The 17,188-nt window shown below is 32.5% G+C and overlaps 3 protein-coding genes across 4 annotated transcripts; 1 reads left to right on the top strand and 2 right to left on the bottom strand.

Moving 5' to 3' along the window:
* The first annotated feature begins 1,934 nt into the window (after positions 1-1,934).
* Positions 1,935-7,209, top strand: LOC105636596 (disease resistance protein Roq1). Of its 2 annotated transcripts, none has more exons than XM_012219911.4 (5): positions 1,935-2,553; positions 3,132-4,218; positions 4,390-4,671; positions 4,775-5,680; positions 5,900-7,209. In XM_012219911.4, exons 1-5 carry the CDS (start codon positions 2,075-2,077, stop codon positions 6,605-6,607), a joined length of 3,462 nt encoding a protein of 1,153 aa, XP_012075301.1. In that variant the 5' UTR covers positions 1,935-2,074; the 3' UTR covers positions 6,608-7,209. The 2 variants fall into 2 exon arrangements, with proteins under 2 accessions (XP_012075301.1, XP_020535937.1); XM_020680278.3 differs by having other exon boundaries at positions 2,412-2,553; positions 3,211-4,218.
* Positions 7,210-8,335: 1,126 nt separating this feature from the next.
* Positions 8,336-11,274, bottom strand: LOC105636597 (monooxygenase 2). The gene is made up of 5 exons (XM_012219912.4): positions 10,971-11,274; positions 10,822-10,881; positions 10,572-10,752; positions 10,271-10,490; positions 8,336-9,068 (listed from the first exon to the last, which is right to left on the bottom strand). Exons 1-5 carry the CDS (start codon positions 11,189-11,191, stop codon positions 8,491-8,493), a joined length of 1,260 nt encoding a protein of 419 aa, XP_012075302.1. The 5' UTR covers positions 11,192-11,274; the 3' UTR covers positions 8,336-8,490.
* Positions 11,275-13,031: 1,757 nt separating this feature from the next.
* Positions 13,032-15,779, bottom strand: LOC105636598 (monooxygenase 2). The gene is made up of 5 exons (XM_012219913.4): positions 15,170-15,779; positions 14,998-15,060; positions 14,741-14,906; positions 13,975-14,194; positions 13,032-13,843 (listed from the first exon to the last, which is right to left on the bottom strand). Exons 1-5 carry the CDS (start codon positions 15,388-15,390, stop codon positions 13,266-13,268), a joined length of 1,248 nt encoding a protein of 415 aa, XP_012075303.1. The 5' UTR covers positions 15,391-15,779; the 3' UTR covers positions 13,032-13,265.
* Positions 15,780-17,188: the final 1,409 nt, after the last annotated feature.

Here is a 17,188-nt window from a genome sequence, read left to right as displayed (position 1 = left end):
CGAAAACTCTCATTTGTTGAAGCGGGGCATAGTGCGCTTTAGGCGCCGAGCGAGAAACGTTTCTTCTTTCGTTTCGGTTTATTCACTGATCTGAAACTTAGCACTTGTTTTCTTATTGGGGCGGCGGCGTTCTTGAATGAAGTCTATCCGAACCAAATTAGCACTTCTCAGATCAGGCTAGGCCTCTCCATTTGAGCTGGGCGTCAGGGCCAATAATGGTAATTACTTCTGTCACCTTATGAGGCGACCTTTGATCTTTGGATTCCCACTGAAGGATTCGAGAATGGTTTCTTTACCTTCTATTTGTTCTTCCGATTACGTTTATCGAGGCCTAGCAATGATAGATGACAGATCTTTAAAATCAATTTACACATGTTCAGATTTGAGCACATTCTTGATTGAGCAATTATATTGGATGTTTGATTTGTTTTTACTATTTGTTTTTTGTTTCTCAATTAATTGAGCTATCACAAAATCTTGGACTTTCTTTTTATTTTATTTCTTTACATGTAATCAATTTGAGAATAGAGTCCTAGAGATCCACAGTTTCAAAGTTTTCTCTAATGTCTTCTGGGCATCATGAAAGAAGAAGAGGAAGGAGGCGTCTGTTATTGACCTCCAAACACATTCTATTCATTTTTGTTTTATGCTTATAAAGTTAATTATGTCATTTTCCAATTTACTTATTGGAAAAATTAGAGGAAACTGATGGAAGGATTGAAACTTGTGACAAAACGACTGAAATTTATGACGGAATGAAAATACAGGATTTTAAAAAGCATTTTAAAGCAGAGATGGAATAATTGTATTTCGAGAAATATAAGAATATAATAGTAATTTTGCACTATCTAGCCCACCATATAGGAATTATCTTTAAGAGTGTTTTTAATATTTAAGTAAAATTAAATGTTGAACTTTCTAGTATAAAAGAATTATAATCCAAGAACTAAAAAGTATAATTTTGAAAACTAAGTCCTTAGTATATTTGATAAAAATTTAGGGACTATATAGTAATTACTCTGATATAGAATTGATATATTATATATATTTTTTAATTAAAAAAATAATTTTTAAAAAATTATGGATTTATCCGTATATTTTATCAAAATTAACTTTAGTGTTACCCTCGTAATTTTAAAAATACACTAAAAGTCCCTGAATTTTATCTCGGTTAAACTATGTTGCCCTTCCGTCAAAATTTTGTACCTTTTGGTGTTAATTTTCAAAAAAAATGGCAAAATTACCCTCATCTTTTACATCTGAACTTTCTCCTTCTTCCATCTCAACTATCTGACCTAGAAAAAAAAAATAAAAAAAATAAAAAAAAAATAAAAAGCAAACTTAACTCCATTTGAGTCTGAAGCTCTAATCGAGTAGTTATTGCCTTACTGGAGAGGGCTAACAATATTTGGTTCTCAAAAGGAATGATTCCTCCATTAGGATTGCACAATGAGAAGCATTTGATGGATCTGGTAGAGTGTTTGGCTCTTTTCTCTCGAAAAAATCTTATATTCTTTCATAAATCTTTTAAAAGTGCGACATTTGTATCTGAGAGGGTTCTATAACACAATCCTAGAAATATAATGTTGTAATTTTATATTGATTCCAGATGGCTATAAATAAACAATTGCATATTGGATGGTTTTGCTGAAGCTGGAAGTAACTTCGGCATTGGAAATCCATTTATTTATTTATTTTTTCTGGATTAGAGAGCTTAGATGGAAATAGGGAGAAAGTTGAAATGCAGAAGAGAAAAAGTATAGAATTTGGAGGGAAGGGTATAGTAGTCTAATAAAGTAAAATATAGAGATAGAGCAGTATATTTTAAAAAATAGGAGAGTAAACTAATTAATCGTGACAAAACACAAGGGTAAAATCTTAATTTTCCATTCCCGTAATTTTATATCTTCTTTGGCGGACCCAACGCGGTTGATTAACTTCTTGGAAGGTGGAAGACAGGAAATGCATACTTTTCTCTAGTGAATACTCTTTCTTTTTTACTTCCGTTGACTATATGAACAAGAATGAAATGTAACGATCGCCAAAAAAAATCTTGCATTGTGCTTAGCTAAATATGGCTATCCCTTCTTCTTCCTCTTCTAATCCTTGGAAATACGATGTGTTCTTGAGTTTTAGAGGCGAAGAAACTCGCACTAACTTTACAAGCCATCTCTATCACGCTCTTTGCAGCAAAGGAATCAACGCTTTCATCGATGACAAGATTGAGAGAGGAGAAGAGATTACGTCAGCGATTGTCGATGCAATCAAAGGATCAAGAATTTCAATTGTCGTTTTCTCTCAAGATTATGCATCGTCGTCTCATTGCTTGGATGAATTGGTGACAATGATGTTTGCTTGTAATGAATTGAAAGGGCATGTGGTTCTACCTATCTTTTATAAGGTGCTTCCAGCTGATGTAGGGAAGCAGACTGGAACGTTTGGGAAAGCATTGGATAAACTTGTAGCTGATGTTGGGAATTCGGAGAAGGAGAAAAGGTGGAGAGAAGCTCTTGTTAAAGCTGCTAAATTGGCTGGAAATCCCTTGCATAATGAGTAATTATGTTTTCTCTTGACTTGGGATTTTTTTTTAAATAAATATTTATGTGTTTACTTTTGATGTTTGGAATGATAAATAGTGTAGAAAGAGGAAATTATGGAACAATTTAAAATTTAATGTAGTTTGGTTTTTGTTTAGTTGAAAAAGTTAACGTGAAAAGTTTATTTCTGGATCTATTCAAATTTTGCGTAATCTATGAAGTTTAATTTATCACTTGTGGCAAACAAAATTAGTTCTTGATTAGTCTGTTTACACTTGAGATTTTTTTTTTTTTGTATAAATTTACATATGATTTTAGTTGGGATATTGAAACAATAATTGTAACGTTGGAGTGGATAAATTGATGGTGAAATAGTTTCAAATTCATGGAGATACTACTTTTAAGAACTGAAATACACTGCATTCTGATTGAAATTTAATTATCTATGTTAACATGACAAATTCATTTCTTAATCTATTTAAATTTTGACTATTCTGTGAAATTGAGTTTTTCACTTGTGACAAAAAAAACTCATTGTTGATTAGTATGTTTCTTTTTTGTCTTGGCCTTGCTTATTGTGTTTCAAATTGTCAGGGATGAGGCTAAATTTATTCAGAGCATTGTTGAGAATGTATCAACTAAACTGAACCGCAAATTGTTACCTGTTCCACAGCATCCTGTTGGCTTAGAATCCCATGTGCAAGAGGTGATACATATGTTAAGCATTGGGGTAAGAGATGTTCTCATGGTAGGGATATGTGGAATTGGTGGAATAGGCAAGACGACTCTTGCCAAAGCCATTTATAACAGAATTGCTAATCAATTTGAAGGCAGCTGCTTTCTTGAAAATGTTAGAAGAACGTCAGAGCAATATGGTGTTGGTCAACTGCAGGAAACCCTTCTTATTGAGATGTTAAGAGATAAAAATGTATCGTTGGGCAACTTTGCTAGAGGAATCAATTGCATACAGGAGAGGTTAAGCAGGAAAAGGGTTCTTATTGTTATTGATGATGTGGATGATGTTGACCAATTGGAAAAGTTAGCTGCACTAAATTGTTTTGGTTTGGGAAGTAGACTCATTATCACAACTAGGGATAAACATTTGCTAGTTTTCCATGGAGTGGAAAGAATACATAAGGTTGACGAATTATCTCCTGAGAATGCTCTTGAGCTTTTTAGTCGGAATGCATTTAAGAAACCACAGCCTGCAGAAGAGTATTCGAAGCTTGCCCAGTGGATAGTAAATTATGCTGATGGTCTTCCATTAGCTCTTGTTGTGCTGGGCTCTTTTTTGTATCAAAGAAAGGTGCTTGAATGGGAAAGTGAAATAGCTAAACTGAAACAAAGTCCCAACAAAAAGATAAATGATATACTCAAAATAAGTTATGATGGCTTGGAGCCTTACCAGAAAGCCATTTTCCTTGATATCGCCTGTTTCTTTAAAGGGATGGACAAAGATGCAGTGATAAAAATTCTAGATGCATGTGGTCTCAACCCAGATATCGGAGTACCAGTTCTCATTGAGAAGTCCTTGATAAGCATAGAAAACAATAAAATACATATGCATGCTTTACTACAATCAATGGGCAGGGAAGTTGTTTGCCAGGAGTCTTCCAATCCTAACAGGCGCACAAGATTGTGGTTTCATGAGGATGTTCTTCGGGTACTGACAGGAAATACGGTAAGATCCATATGTTGAAATAGTGTTTCTGCTATTCTATGTGCTGAGCATTTGACAGAAACTAAGTATAGAAGCAATACCTATTATTTAGCTTCTTGTTCACAACAAACATCTTTGTTGTTTGACTAATTTCTATATGTTATTTGGTTTATTTGTACTTGGGATTGTTAGGGAACAGATGACATTGAAGGTATATTGCTGGACCTACCTGAACCTAAAGAGATACAGTTGGATGCTGAAGCTTTTATGAAGATGAAAAGTCTTCGAATACTATTAATACGCAATGCACATATTACTGTTACTGGAGGCCCTATGGATCTCCCTAATGAATTAAGGTGGCTTGAATGGCCCTCATGTCCTTTGCAATCAATGCCATCTGGATTTTGTGCGAGAAAACTTGTTGGACTTAACATGCATCGTGGCTGCATCAGGCAATTTGGAGAGGGATTCAAGGTAATATAATTTGCTCAGCATTTCTAATTCTTTCTATAAATTAAAGTACAGCAGTTTTAGAAATTATTTAATATTAATTTTAATTTTCTTGTGTATTTTACAGAATTACAACAATTTGAAATTTATGGATTTGAGAGACTGTGAATCCTTAGTAGAAACCCCGGACTTCTCATTCATCCCAAATCTTGAGAGGTTGAATCTTGGAGGTTGTTCAAATTTAGTTGAGGTTGATGAATCTGTTGGATATCTTGATAAACTTGAGTTATTGAGCTTTGAGTTCTGCCATAACCTAAGAAGTCTTCCTAGTAGGTTCAAACTGAGATCTCTTCAAACGCTTCTTCTTACTGGATGCACAAAACTTGAGGCTTTTCCAATTATTGTAGAAAAGATGAAATTGCTGGAGAGAGTTTGTCTAAATGGAACTGCAATAAAAGTTCTTCCTCCATCAATTGAAAATCTCACTGGACTTAAAGTCTTAACTCTGACATATTGCAAAAACCTAACCATTCTTCCGAGTAGCATTTATAAGTTGGGACATCTTAAGCTTCTGCTTCTTGAAGGTTGCTCAAGACTTGATGAGTTTCCTGTGGCTCTTGGTAGCCATTCTTCATCAGGATTTCCAATGTTAAGATGTCTGGATCTACAAAATTGCCATCTTCTGGGAATCAATTTCCTAATGGAGCATCAATGCTTTTCCGCTTTGAAAGATTTGGATCTGACAGGAAATGATTTTGCTACTCTCCCGCCAAGCATTTGCCTGCTTCATAACTTGAGGAGCCTCAAATTATCGAAGTGCAAGAATATTCGAGAAATTCCAGAGCTTCCACTGAAAATTAAGAGAGTAGAAGCAAGAGATTGTGAATCACTTGAAAGATTTTCACAATTAGCAAGGGTATTTGAATCTAATAAACAAGAAAAGCCAAACAGACTCCATGATATTGACTTCTCCAACTGTCATAAACTTGCTAAAAATGAAGGCAATTTTTTGGACAATGCATTACGGAGTAAGGTTAGCTTTTCTTCTACCTTTATTAGTACTTGCCATATGTACCCTCATCCAGCTCTTGCTGTCTCTCCCTGCAAAAGTGTCTCTGTGTGTGTGCGCTTGTGTGTGTATGAATTTTTGTTGTTGTTATGATGTTAACCAAATGCCCTTCTCAGCTTACTTTTTCATTTAATTTTCTATTTTATTAGCACTTTCATTAATTTGGTAATTTTCATGCAACAGAAATTTCGTCAGGACCTTCGAATTGAAATATTTCTCCCTGGAAGTGAGATTCCAGAGTGGTTCCGCACTAGTGAAGGAAACTCATTGTCTTTCCAAGTACCTTCAAATAAGTGTGAGAAAATCAGAGCATTGGTTCTTTGTGCCATTTTAAGTTTGAAGGATGGAGAGACAGCAAATATATCACGTGAAGTTCTCATCAATGGTCTAAACGTGATAATGTTTTCAAGACAGTTCTTTTCATTAGAGTCGGATCATGTGTGGTTATACTATCTCCCACGTCGACTTATTAAGGGTTTGCCTGTGAAGCAGAATGGTGTAGTTCACTTTGAAGTTTCATTCAAATTTCTAGGAGCATCAATGGGTTCTATCCTGAAGAAGTGTGGAGCCTATCTGGTTTGCAAGCGGGATGGAGTAGTGGAAGATCCAAGTGTTACTCGATCCTTAAGTTGTCAAAAGGAATCGCTTTCAGTAGATCTCAAAAGAAGCTGGTGTGAGAACGAGTTGGAACACAATTTTCACTCAATGATGAAGAAGAATAGGACATCTGAAGAGTCTCCAATGGCTCGAAACTGCCCTGCACAAACAACTGGGCATACGATGAACAATCCAACGTGCTCTAAAAATGTAGAGGATCAAGTTAACCTTGCACTGGAAAGCAACATTGATCAGCCAAGAAGTACCTCTCAGTCACAGCACCTGGACACATAATTTCATCGGTTCCCACAAAGGAGTAGAACAAGCGAGGAGCATATAATGACTTTCAACGCTCATCATAAGTAGTCTCAGCTTCCACCTTAGCTATTTCTTCTATAACCAATATCTTCAGCACTTCAAACAGATTGACTGGGCACAAATGCTTCCAAGAATAACACTTCAGCTGCTTTCTGTCCATCGTAGAATCACTTTTATGTGATTCAGTTGTTTAGGTTGGATGCTTTATGAGTTGCTGCTGTCATTTTCTGAAGGGCCTGTGATATCGGGCTTTTACTATAACAATTTGCTACACTCCAATCGCTAGCCACAAGCTCTCGATCGCTGCCGCAATTAGTAAACCAAAGTGTTTCGAAGTTTTAACTCTTAATTTGTTGTAAGGGATTTGATTTTGTTGTTATGTTCAAATTATTGCAAGTGTGCTGAGCGACCTATTAAAGTACTATGGCATTCAAGCCAGAGCATTCCTGTTGGGTGCTTTTTTGGAGAGCAAAACATCCTTTATCCAATCACAAGTACCATGCACTGGTCTTAAACTGCAAGAATAAAGAATTTCTTTATTTCATTAATACAAGAAAGATATAAAGAGTTTTCAGCAAGGACCAAGACCTTATTTACCTATATCTATCTATATTATATAATATTATATATAAAATTCTGAAGCAAAAAATATCTTTAAATAAATATTTGAAGTGCACGGAACGTCATTAGTACATGTCATTGACTTGAATTGCAACAAAAACTATTCTTTGGCATCAATTTCTAATCACATGCACCCATCAATTTGTTCTTTTAGCGTTGTTTGTTGCCTTTATTAATTATTGGCACTCAAAAATTTATGTTTGTATGAACTCTTTTTATTTTTCAATATAATTTCAAGCAGGAAAAAAAAATGTTATGTATGTCTCTAATATATCCCTAATACAAATTTTTGCTTTTAGAACATCATTTCTCAAATTATTGAATGAAGAATGCAAGTGCAAAGATAGAGGTGAGAAGATCTGATTTCTTTAACCACTTGAACTCTGCTGCTGATACAGGAAAAGACTGTGTTTGTGAAATTTATATTTTATATCTCATAGCATATAATTTTTTATTTTATGGTCTTTGATCTAGATTTTTCTGTGGTATATAAGATATGAACATGCCAATTGCACATGTCGAAGAAAGTTGGCAAATGGCTGAATTTTACAATAATAAGGTACTTTATACATATTTACTGGAATGCACCCACCTAACTTTAGGGAACTGCCACATATACACCTAACTGTTTGTTATTGAGGCAGAGGAAGAAAATGTGGCTGTGCGGAAGCTTAGCAAAAGATGCAAAAGAATAAAAATTTGGTTTATTAACTATCAACTTTTTTTTTTATATAATTTTAGTTATAATTTATTAATTTTAATTATTTTTATTAAAAATTAAAATAATGATGAGCAACATTTCGATTCAGTCAATCTGCTCAAGAGAAATTTGGTTGGAACCAAAATTATTGTTTGGTTTGGCTCGGTTATACAGGAATTAGTCAGTTAAACTGCAAAAATTTTCCAAACAGACTAGTTTGATTCAGATAACATCTCAGTTCGATTTCAATGCCGGAATGTATTTTTCTAACCTGATTCATTAAGTCGAACCAACTCAATCAAAGAAGGATTTTTTGCTAATATGAAAGTTTTGATGATCACGATTTATTCTTTAATTTATGTTTAAAGGAAACAACTGAACAATGAGGAATAATACTGTTATTAATTTATTTATAAATCTTTATAAAGATTTATTTATTCATTGAAATCATAACAAACTTAATTAAAGTAAATAAATAAGAAAATTAATTAAATAATAAAAATAACCCAACTCATGAGAAGAAACCGCTGATTCAATCTCAGTCTGTCTTGCTGGATGAAGATTGAAGGTGATCAGAGGCAGAGACACTAGGCAATGTCCCACAATCATAAGAACGAACAGCTTTAAAGACAATAGGAAATAAGAGCCCATAAAATATAACATCCCTTAAAAATTTCCTCCATCCTTGGGACCCACTTTGTTGGACCCACCCTGACAAATACGAACCAGTGATCAAAGTAGCAACACGCCACTTTCTTTCTCTAATATACTCATTCAGAACTCCAGCCATGTCATTTGAGACAAGTCTACCATTATTTTTAATAAATGAATTTCCAATAAGTCTGCCTAAAACGACAGCGTCTTCCAGTGCTGCACAGCCGCCTTGAGCTAGATCAGGTGTCATTGGGTGCATTGCATCACCAGCCACTGTTACGTTTCCTTTGCTTAGTTTTCCAAATAAGACATCCCATGGTTTTCTTAACGTTAATGGGGCCCATGATAAATTTGACAGATCAGCATGTCGAACCACGTCAAGGTATGTTGAGGGAAAATCTTTTGCATACTTGTTCATGATTTCTTTTTGTATTTCTTCAGGGTCTCTTGCCATGTTTTCTCCTGGAAAAATTAAGATAGATTATTAGTTAGGGATGATTGTTTGCATATTTCATTTTTTTTTAATAAATTATATTTTTCACTAGGATATCATTTGCTTATACTCAAGTTTATGGAATTAGGGGGTGTAAATTAATCGATTGAACCGAAAATTGAATCAATCCATTTCGGTTCCTTCAACCTGCTCAAGAGAAATTCGATTGGAATTAAAATTATTATTTGATTTGGCTCAATTATACCGGAAGTAGATGGTAGCGCTTAAAATCAAATCGATAAGGAAAAAATTGCCCATATCGACTAATTCAATTTAGATAACACCTCGGTTTAGATTCACTCCCGATAAATTCAATTTTATGTTTTTCCATCTTAGTTCAGTTCGGTTTGAGCCGAACCAACAATTTGCTATGAAACCATTTATACATCAAGACAATTAAAGAAGAGTTTTTTTAGAAATTATTATTCCTTCATCCTTTTGTTCACGATAAATGATAAAAAATATTTTCGTTTGAACAAAAAATTATTTTTGATTAATTTGATTTATGTTGTGAGTCCATATATTAAAACGCTATTTGTTTCAGTAAAATAACTTACAGAAATTTTTTCTTAAATTTTTTGTTATTTGGGATGCACATATTAATAAATTAATGGAAAATATTTTCTGATCAAAAGAAAATTAAATCATTTTTAAGAAAAATAACTTTTTATTTTTAAGAGAGGAAAATATTTTTCAAATATTGATAAATTTATTATAATCTTATAAATATACATTTTTAATTTATTAATCACCAATAGCCACTACAGTCAGTCATAGCCACTATTAGCCACCACTATCGGCCATTAGATTTCCATTTTCTTTTTCATATTTAGTAATAAATTTTAAAATACGAAATTTCTATCATTATAAATATTTATATGATACTATGAGTTAAAAATTTTAATATTTTTTAACTAACTTTCATATTTTAACTAAACAACGAAAAATATATTATTTAAAAAATATGTATCAAGGAAAGCATTTTCCTTGAAAAATATTTTCCCAAGCTAAGTTATTTTCTATAAATAAGTCCATTTAGTTTGATATTATTGAATGTATCATGTCTTCATTTTCTTGAAAAAAAAAAAAATTACTGTGTTCTGTATTCATACCGTATCCTGTATTAGTGTCCATATAACCAAACGGAAAGCTTTCAAGAAAAAGTGCTAACCTTCAGCGCAAGTGAGGAACCAGTAGAGTTGTTTGTCATTTAGAGGGACAAAACCAGCTCTTTTGCCAACATCTATAAACTGCGATACTTCTTGCTTAAACCCATGGCCTTCTCGGTAAACTGCCACTCCACGCACTGCTGCTCTACCTGAATGGATTGGTGCAGAGAGTCCTAACCATTTTGCTACGCCGGAGTGCACCCCATCACACCCTATTAAAACCTACAACAGAATACATTGTTAGAAACATATATAAAAATTGATAAAATTTTAATTCATAATATAGATATGATATGTAGGTACCTTAGATTTGATAGTAGTTCCATCTTCCAAATGCAAAACGACAACGGGAGCCCCTTCTTGTTTTTGCTCTTCAATTGCAGTAAACTTAGAAGAAAATCTAATTGAATCAGCAGGCAACTCTTCTGCTAGAGCCTCTAATAGAGCTGTCCGATGAACTGATCTGGGTCCATGTCCTTTAGCTCTGTTTCAAATCAAAAATAATTATTGAATTGAATTAAGAGCAAGAAATGTCCAAATTTCGGCAGCTTACCCATTTTCTGGGAACAAGGTATCTTGAACAGCTCCAGTAGCCACATCTGTTAACACTACTCTAATAATTGGAAAAGGCAGAATATTATTTAGTAAATATTCAAATTCAGTTCAACAAAAGAACATAATAAGTTTTAGAGACATAAGTACCTGAAGGTAGGATTATAAATGGAAGTGAGCTTATGAGAAACGCCAAGAGCATCAAGGGCGAGCCAAGCATTTGGAAGAAGAGTTAAGGCTGCACCTGTAGTTCGTAGTCTTTCTGATCTCTCTAGTACCAAAGATCGAACCCCAACTCTCTTCAAGGCCACTGCGGTTGCAAGCCCTGCTATTCCCGCACCAACTATCACCACGTCCTCCATAATTTCCATCTCTATAGACTTCCTTTTCTTTCTTTAACAGGTTTGCGTGTTCGTATATGTAATATGAGTGGACATTGTTTATTCCTTCTAGATTTATAGTTAGCCTTCCTGCAGTGCTGCAGAGGCTCCAAATTTGACTGCATAAGAGTATAACCCGTATGTGCCAAGTAATTGGAATATTCAATCAAACACATGGTGGACGTCTTCATTGTAGCCACATATAGGCCCGAGAATATTCTAAGATACGAAGATTCATTAATAGTATCTTGACATTTCAAAATACTTTACAAATAGTGTCATATGAATTATAAATTTAAGAAATGAATTGAGAATTCTATATAATAAATTCAAATGCCAATTTGAGTTTTGTGCTTTGATAAATTATTCAAATGAAAATTGTACTTTTTTTTTCAATTATATCTTAGGTTGTAATCACTCTAAACTCTGATCGGTAAAATTAATTATTTTAGTAATTATTAGCTGTTTACTGACGTTTGATAATTCTCTTCCTTAAATTCTAAACATTAATATAACTCTAAATATTAATAAAAACATTAAATATTACATAAAATGTCATTGCCGAGCAGTGGCCTAATTGTTTGATAAAACTGAATATTAAAGATTTCAAATTTAAAAGTCAAAATTTAAATGTTAAGTATTAAAAATTTTAACTTTTCCCATGTACTTAAATTCTTGATCTATATAATAAATATATAATTTTTAAAGCATGAATATTTATGTGGTAACATATTAAAATATAAAAGTAATGATGTGACATTTTATTTTTTATTATAATTAATTTTTTTGCATTCAATAAAAATTAAATTTTTTTTATTAACTAATGGAGTTAAAAACTAATAAATATAATGAAATAATTTCATGATAATTAATATTTTTAACATTTAATAAATATTTTTTCTATAAAAAAATAAATAAAACCTAATAGAGTTATAATATAGTTAATAGTTTGTAGTTAATAAACATTAATTAAATAATGCAGTTGCGGTAACAAATAGAATTAAAATATAACTTCAATTCACTAAAAATTTATTTTATTAAAATTAAATTTTCTTATACCTCATCTCCTTCCGAAAAATAACTTATCTTTGTAAATTTTTTTTTTCGCAAAATATTTTTAAACGATTTATTTTCCTTTCTTCGGTTGCAATATTAAAAATTAGTTAAAAAATATTAAAATCTTTAACTCACAAGACGATAAAAATATTTATAATAATAAAGTTTCCTATTTCAAAAATTTTATTAGTAAATATGAGAAAAATGTGAAAAAAAATGGTAAATTGTAAATGTCAAGGGTGACCGGTGGTCTATGGTGGTGGTTGACAGTGAACGATAGTGATGGCTAGTGATGATTAATAAATTTTAAAAAATATATATTTATAAGGTTATAATAAAATTTATCAATCTTTGTAAATTTTTTTCCTATCTTAAAAATAAAAAGTCATTTTGCTTAAAAATGACTTAGTTTTCCTTTGACTTATTTATCCGAACCCCTCAAATAGCGGAAAATTATGAAAAATATTTTCTTGTAAGTTATTTTATAGAAACAAACGAAACCAATATAAAAAATTTGCGAATTATGTTATGTAAACAAATGAAACCAATTGTAGAAAATTTGAATATATGCGAATTCAAAAGAAAAAAAAATAATTAACTATATAATTTGAATTAAAATAATTAATTGTGTTAATAAATATTGCAGTTTATTATTTCAAAATTTCAAAAAAGAGTATATAATTTCACATTTGATCATTTAATTAATAATACATAAGTAAATTTGTTCAAAAAAAAAAATACATAAGAAAATTATTTAAATTAAAGCAACATAATATAGATCACAACAATTTTCTTATAATTTATCCATTCAAATCAATTAAAAAACAGAAAATTACAAAGTTAAGTTCAATTATTAAAGAGTAAAGTACAAGTAATGACAAATCATAATACATCAGCTCACTTGCCAACCTTCCCTTGTTATTTTAAGGTCATATCTAATATTCAAAGTTAAGTTTACATCGATTTGGCGCAGCTCTCACCTCACTGTCAGCGTTAAACAAACCACAATCTAGTCTGTTTTATTAGACGAAGATTGCAGGTTAATTGAGGCAGAGAAATTAGGCAGAGTCCCACAATCATAAGAATGAGCAAGATTAAAGACCTTGGGCAATAAGAACCTAAGAAATACAGCATCTCTTAAAAATTTCATCCACCATTGAGACCCACCTTGTTGAATCCATCCAGATAAATATGAGCCAGTGATCAAACCAGCTACTCTCCACCTCCTTTCTCTAACATACCCATTTATGGCTCCAGCCATGTCATTTGAAACAAGCCTACCATTATTTCTTATGCATGATTCTCCAATGTGCCTGCCTAAAACGACAGCATCTTCTAGTGCTGAACAACCACCTTGGCCTAAATCAGGTGTCATTGGGTGCATTGCATCACCAGCAACTGTGATGTTTCCTTTGCTTAGATTTCCAAATATCACATTCCATGGCTGTCTTAATATTAATGGGGCCCACGATAATGTTGAAAGATCAGAATGTTGCACCACGTCTAGATATATAGATGGAAAATCTTTCGCATACTTGTTTATGATTTCTTTCTGTATTTGTTCTGGCTCCCTGACCATGTTTTCTCCTGAAATAAAGACATATTAATTTTAGTTTAAATAGAACACGCATGCAATACTGCCATCCGAAAATTGAGGCGTACAAGTAAGAGGAAGAAGAGTGAAATGACTGATAAAAGAAAGTCTGAGAAATGCTAACCTTCAAGGCCGGTTAAGAACCAGTAAATCTCCTTTTCATTTAGAGGGATCAAACCTGCCCTTTTGCCTGCATTAAGAAACTGCTTGGCCTCATCATTAAATCCGTGGCCTTGTGGGAAAATAGCCAATCCACGCACTGCTGATCTACCTGAGTGGATAGGTGCGGAAAGTCCTAGCCGATTTGCTACGACTGAGTGCACCCCATCACACCCTATCAAAACCTACAATATAAAAATAAATTAGCAGACAAATAAAATAAAAACCGAAAAAAGTGAGGCGAAATTTAAATCTAAATTTCTTTTCCTTGAAGGCTTCAGTTCTTCATTTGAATATGCCAGTCAGGAAGCATAATAGTTCACTGGGGAATAACAATCTCTTCCACAGATTGGTCTTGAGCTTATTCTCCCTCAAACGAATTATGATGTCAATGGGGAATTACCTTGACTCTTCATTATAGGAGAACAGAACACGATAGACCGACCACCATAACGACTCAAAATTTAAATGCATTGAATTTACAGATATTTCTCAGTTATACCCTTTACTCAGTTTCTTCTCTTCCAATGTAAGATCCCTAACAGAATAAATAATCTTTTTTATTGAATAAATATTTGGATGTGAACACCAAATAGTTTTTATGATTTATTTCTTTTACTTGAACTACAAACTGAAGCTCAAAGTAAGGCTTGCCAATAATATAGGTAAATTATACACACAACCAATATATCAATGCCAAACAGAACAATATATAATATGATTATATATACCTTTGATTTGATAGTAGTTCCATCTTCCAAATGTACAACAACAATGGAAGAACCTCCTTGTTCTTGCTCTTCAATGGCAGTGAAATTAGAAGAAAACCGAATTGAATCAGCAGGCAATTCTTCTGCTAGAGCCTCTAATAGAGCTTTGCGATGGACTGATCTCGGTCTATGTATACGCAGGTAACCATCTAATTGAGATGTAATTCTAGCGTTTAACAAATATTGTAACTGTCAAATACTGAGCTTATGTAGGTTACCCGTTGATTCCAGTCAAGACGTTGTTATAAACAGCTCCAGTAACCACGTTGGTTGTACATCCTCTAATAATTATGATTAAGAAAGAACAATAAACGAAATTAATGATCAAATGCTATGAAAACATTGTAGCATATAGAGCTACCAATATTATCAGTACTTAAAAGAACATACCTTTGGATAGGATTATAAAGGGAAGTGAGCTTCTGAGAAACGCCAAGAGCATCAAGAGCCAACCAAGCATTTGGAAAGAGGGTTAAGGCTGCACCTGTGGCTCGTAGCCCTTCTGATCTCTCTAATACCAAAGATCGAACCCCAACTCTCTTCAAGGCCACTGCAGTGGCTAGCCCTGCTATGCCTGCACCAACTATCACCACATCCTCCATGATTTCCATCTCTCTTTCTCGATGAATGGAAGATTTTTAATCTGTCTCATTTCATTATAATAATCCTTTTTCCATTGAGACTCCCGCTTGGCCACATGCCCCCCATAGACATTTTGCTTTAAGTGATTGGAGCATTAGGTCAAACACATGGCGGGCGTCTTTGTTTTGGTCGGCATTTAGGAAGGTGAGTGGCAAGGCTCCTATTTGACTCGTGTCACTTGTCACTTACATAAGCTTATTCAGGATGTTGATCTGTGGAGACCAATATCTAAGTTTCAGAAATTATCACCTTTGGGCAAGCTTGGGAATATGGAACCAACCAGATCAGTTTTCTAGAAGTACCCTTCAACTCTAGTGGATGAATATGTTTTGGCATTCTGGTGTTTCCGGAGTTTTTGTACTAGAATCGATTACGTAAAAATTTGTTATAATTATAAAAAATATAATAGAAGCTATATTATGATTTTTATAATTTTTTTTTCGAAAAAAAATAAAAGCAATTAATGCATAATAAAAACAGTATGAGTTAGTATATTGAAATAGAATTTTTAAAGAGTATTTACTCTATATATAGAGTGTAATATAATTTAACTACTCAATCTAAATAAAAATTTATATTTTAATATAAATAAAAAATTAAACGAGTATAAATAATAAGCATAGTCAACGTGCAATAACGCACGTTTAATTATGATAAATATCTGAACTCAATTAGGAACTTTATTTTTTAGTATTCAAGTAGAATCAATATGCAACCTATGTCTTAACAACTAATATATATATATATATATATATATATATATATATATATATATGAAAGTTTGAATATTACAAGTTTCAGCATTATTTATTGGGAAATCAATTATATAACTATTAAAAATGATTTTCAATTTTAAAATTTTAACAAAAATTGAAAAAAAAATTTAATGAATATACAAAAGATCAATTTTTATTAAATCTGTACTAGCACAAGTATATAGCTAGTTTGATAACGTAAATCAAATAAAAATACTGTTATTTTTTGTTGTCTAAAGAGATGATAAAGTTGTCTTCTCACTTATGTCTAGAGTGGGAGGTCTCGAGTTTGAGTCCTCTCGATCACAGTTATTTTTATCAATTTGGTGAGTTAAGGGAGACCATCCATGTTATGTAGCTCACAGTATTATATCAGCTCATAAAAACCTCCAATGAATTAGAAAAAAATGGAGTTAAATTCACACTATTAATCACCCTTAGTTATAAAAATATCCTATTTATTAATTTTGCCTAAATTTTCTTTAAAATTTTTATTTTTATAATTCATTTAAATCATTATTATTTTATATTTATTAATTATTTTCACAATAATATGTTCATGTTAATTCGATAGTAGAATAAAAAAATTATTCTTAGTAGAAAAAATTTTTATTGAACTAATGTTTATATTTGTATTTCTTATTCTTCTTTCATTCGATTTTTGCCTATCTCTCCTCCAGGCAAAATTCGCTTTAGGCTTCTTGGTAGAACTTTTGATTTATCTATGAATGAAGTTAGCCATATTTTTGGATTCCCCACGGAAAACGCTCAAATCCAGATATCTAAGGATTTTCATGACCGTAATACATGGCAACATTTCACCGATGAAATTAATTATAATCCTAGGTATTCAAAGGCCTCCAAACTAAAAAATCCTACCCTAAGATACATACACAGATTTTTGTCTAACACTATCTTTAGAAGGAGTGAGAGTGATGGAGTCGTAAGCTTGAATGAATTATACTTTTTATGGGCGATTGAAAATGGAGTGTTGCTGAATGTTGGGTATTGG

This window comes from Jatropha curcas, chromosome 3 (genome assembly GCF_041381405.1).
Source record: "Jatropha curcas cultivar XTBG-Jc1 chromosome 3, XTBG_Jcur_1.0, whole genome shotgun sequence".
In the NCBI taxonomy this organism is placed as follows: Eukaryota; Viridiplantae; Streptophyta; class Magnoliopsida; order Malpighiales; family Euphorbiaceae; genus Jatropha; species Jatropha curcas.
This window is presented reverse-complemented; position numbering and strand designations above follow the sequence as displayed.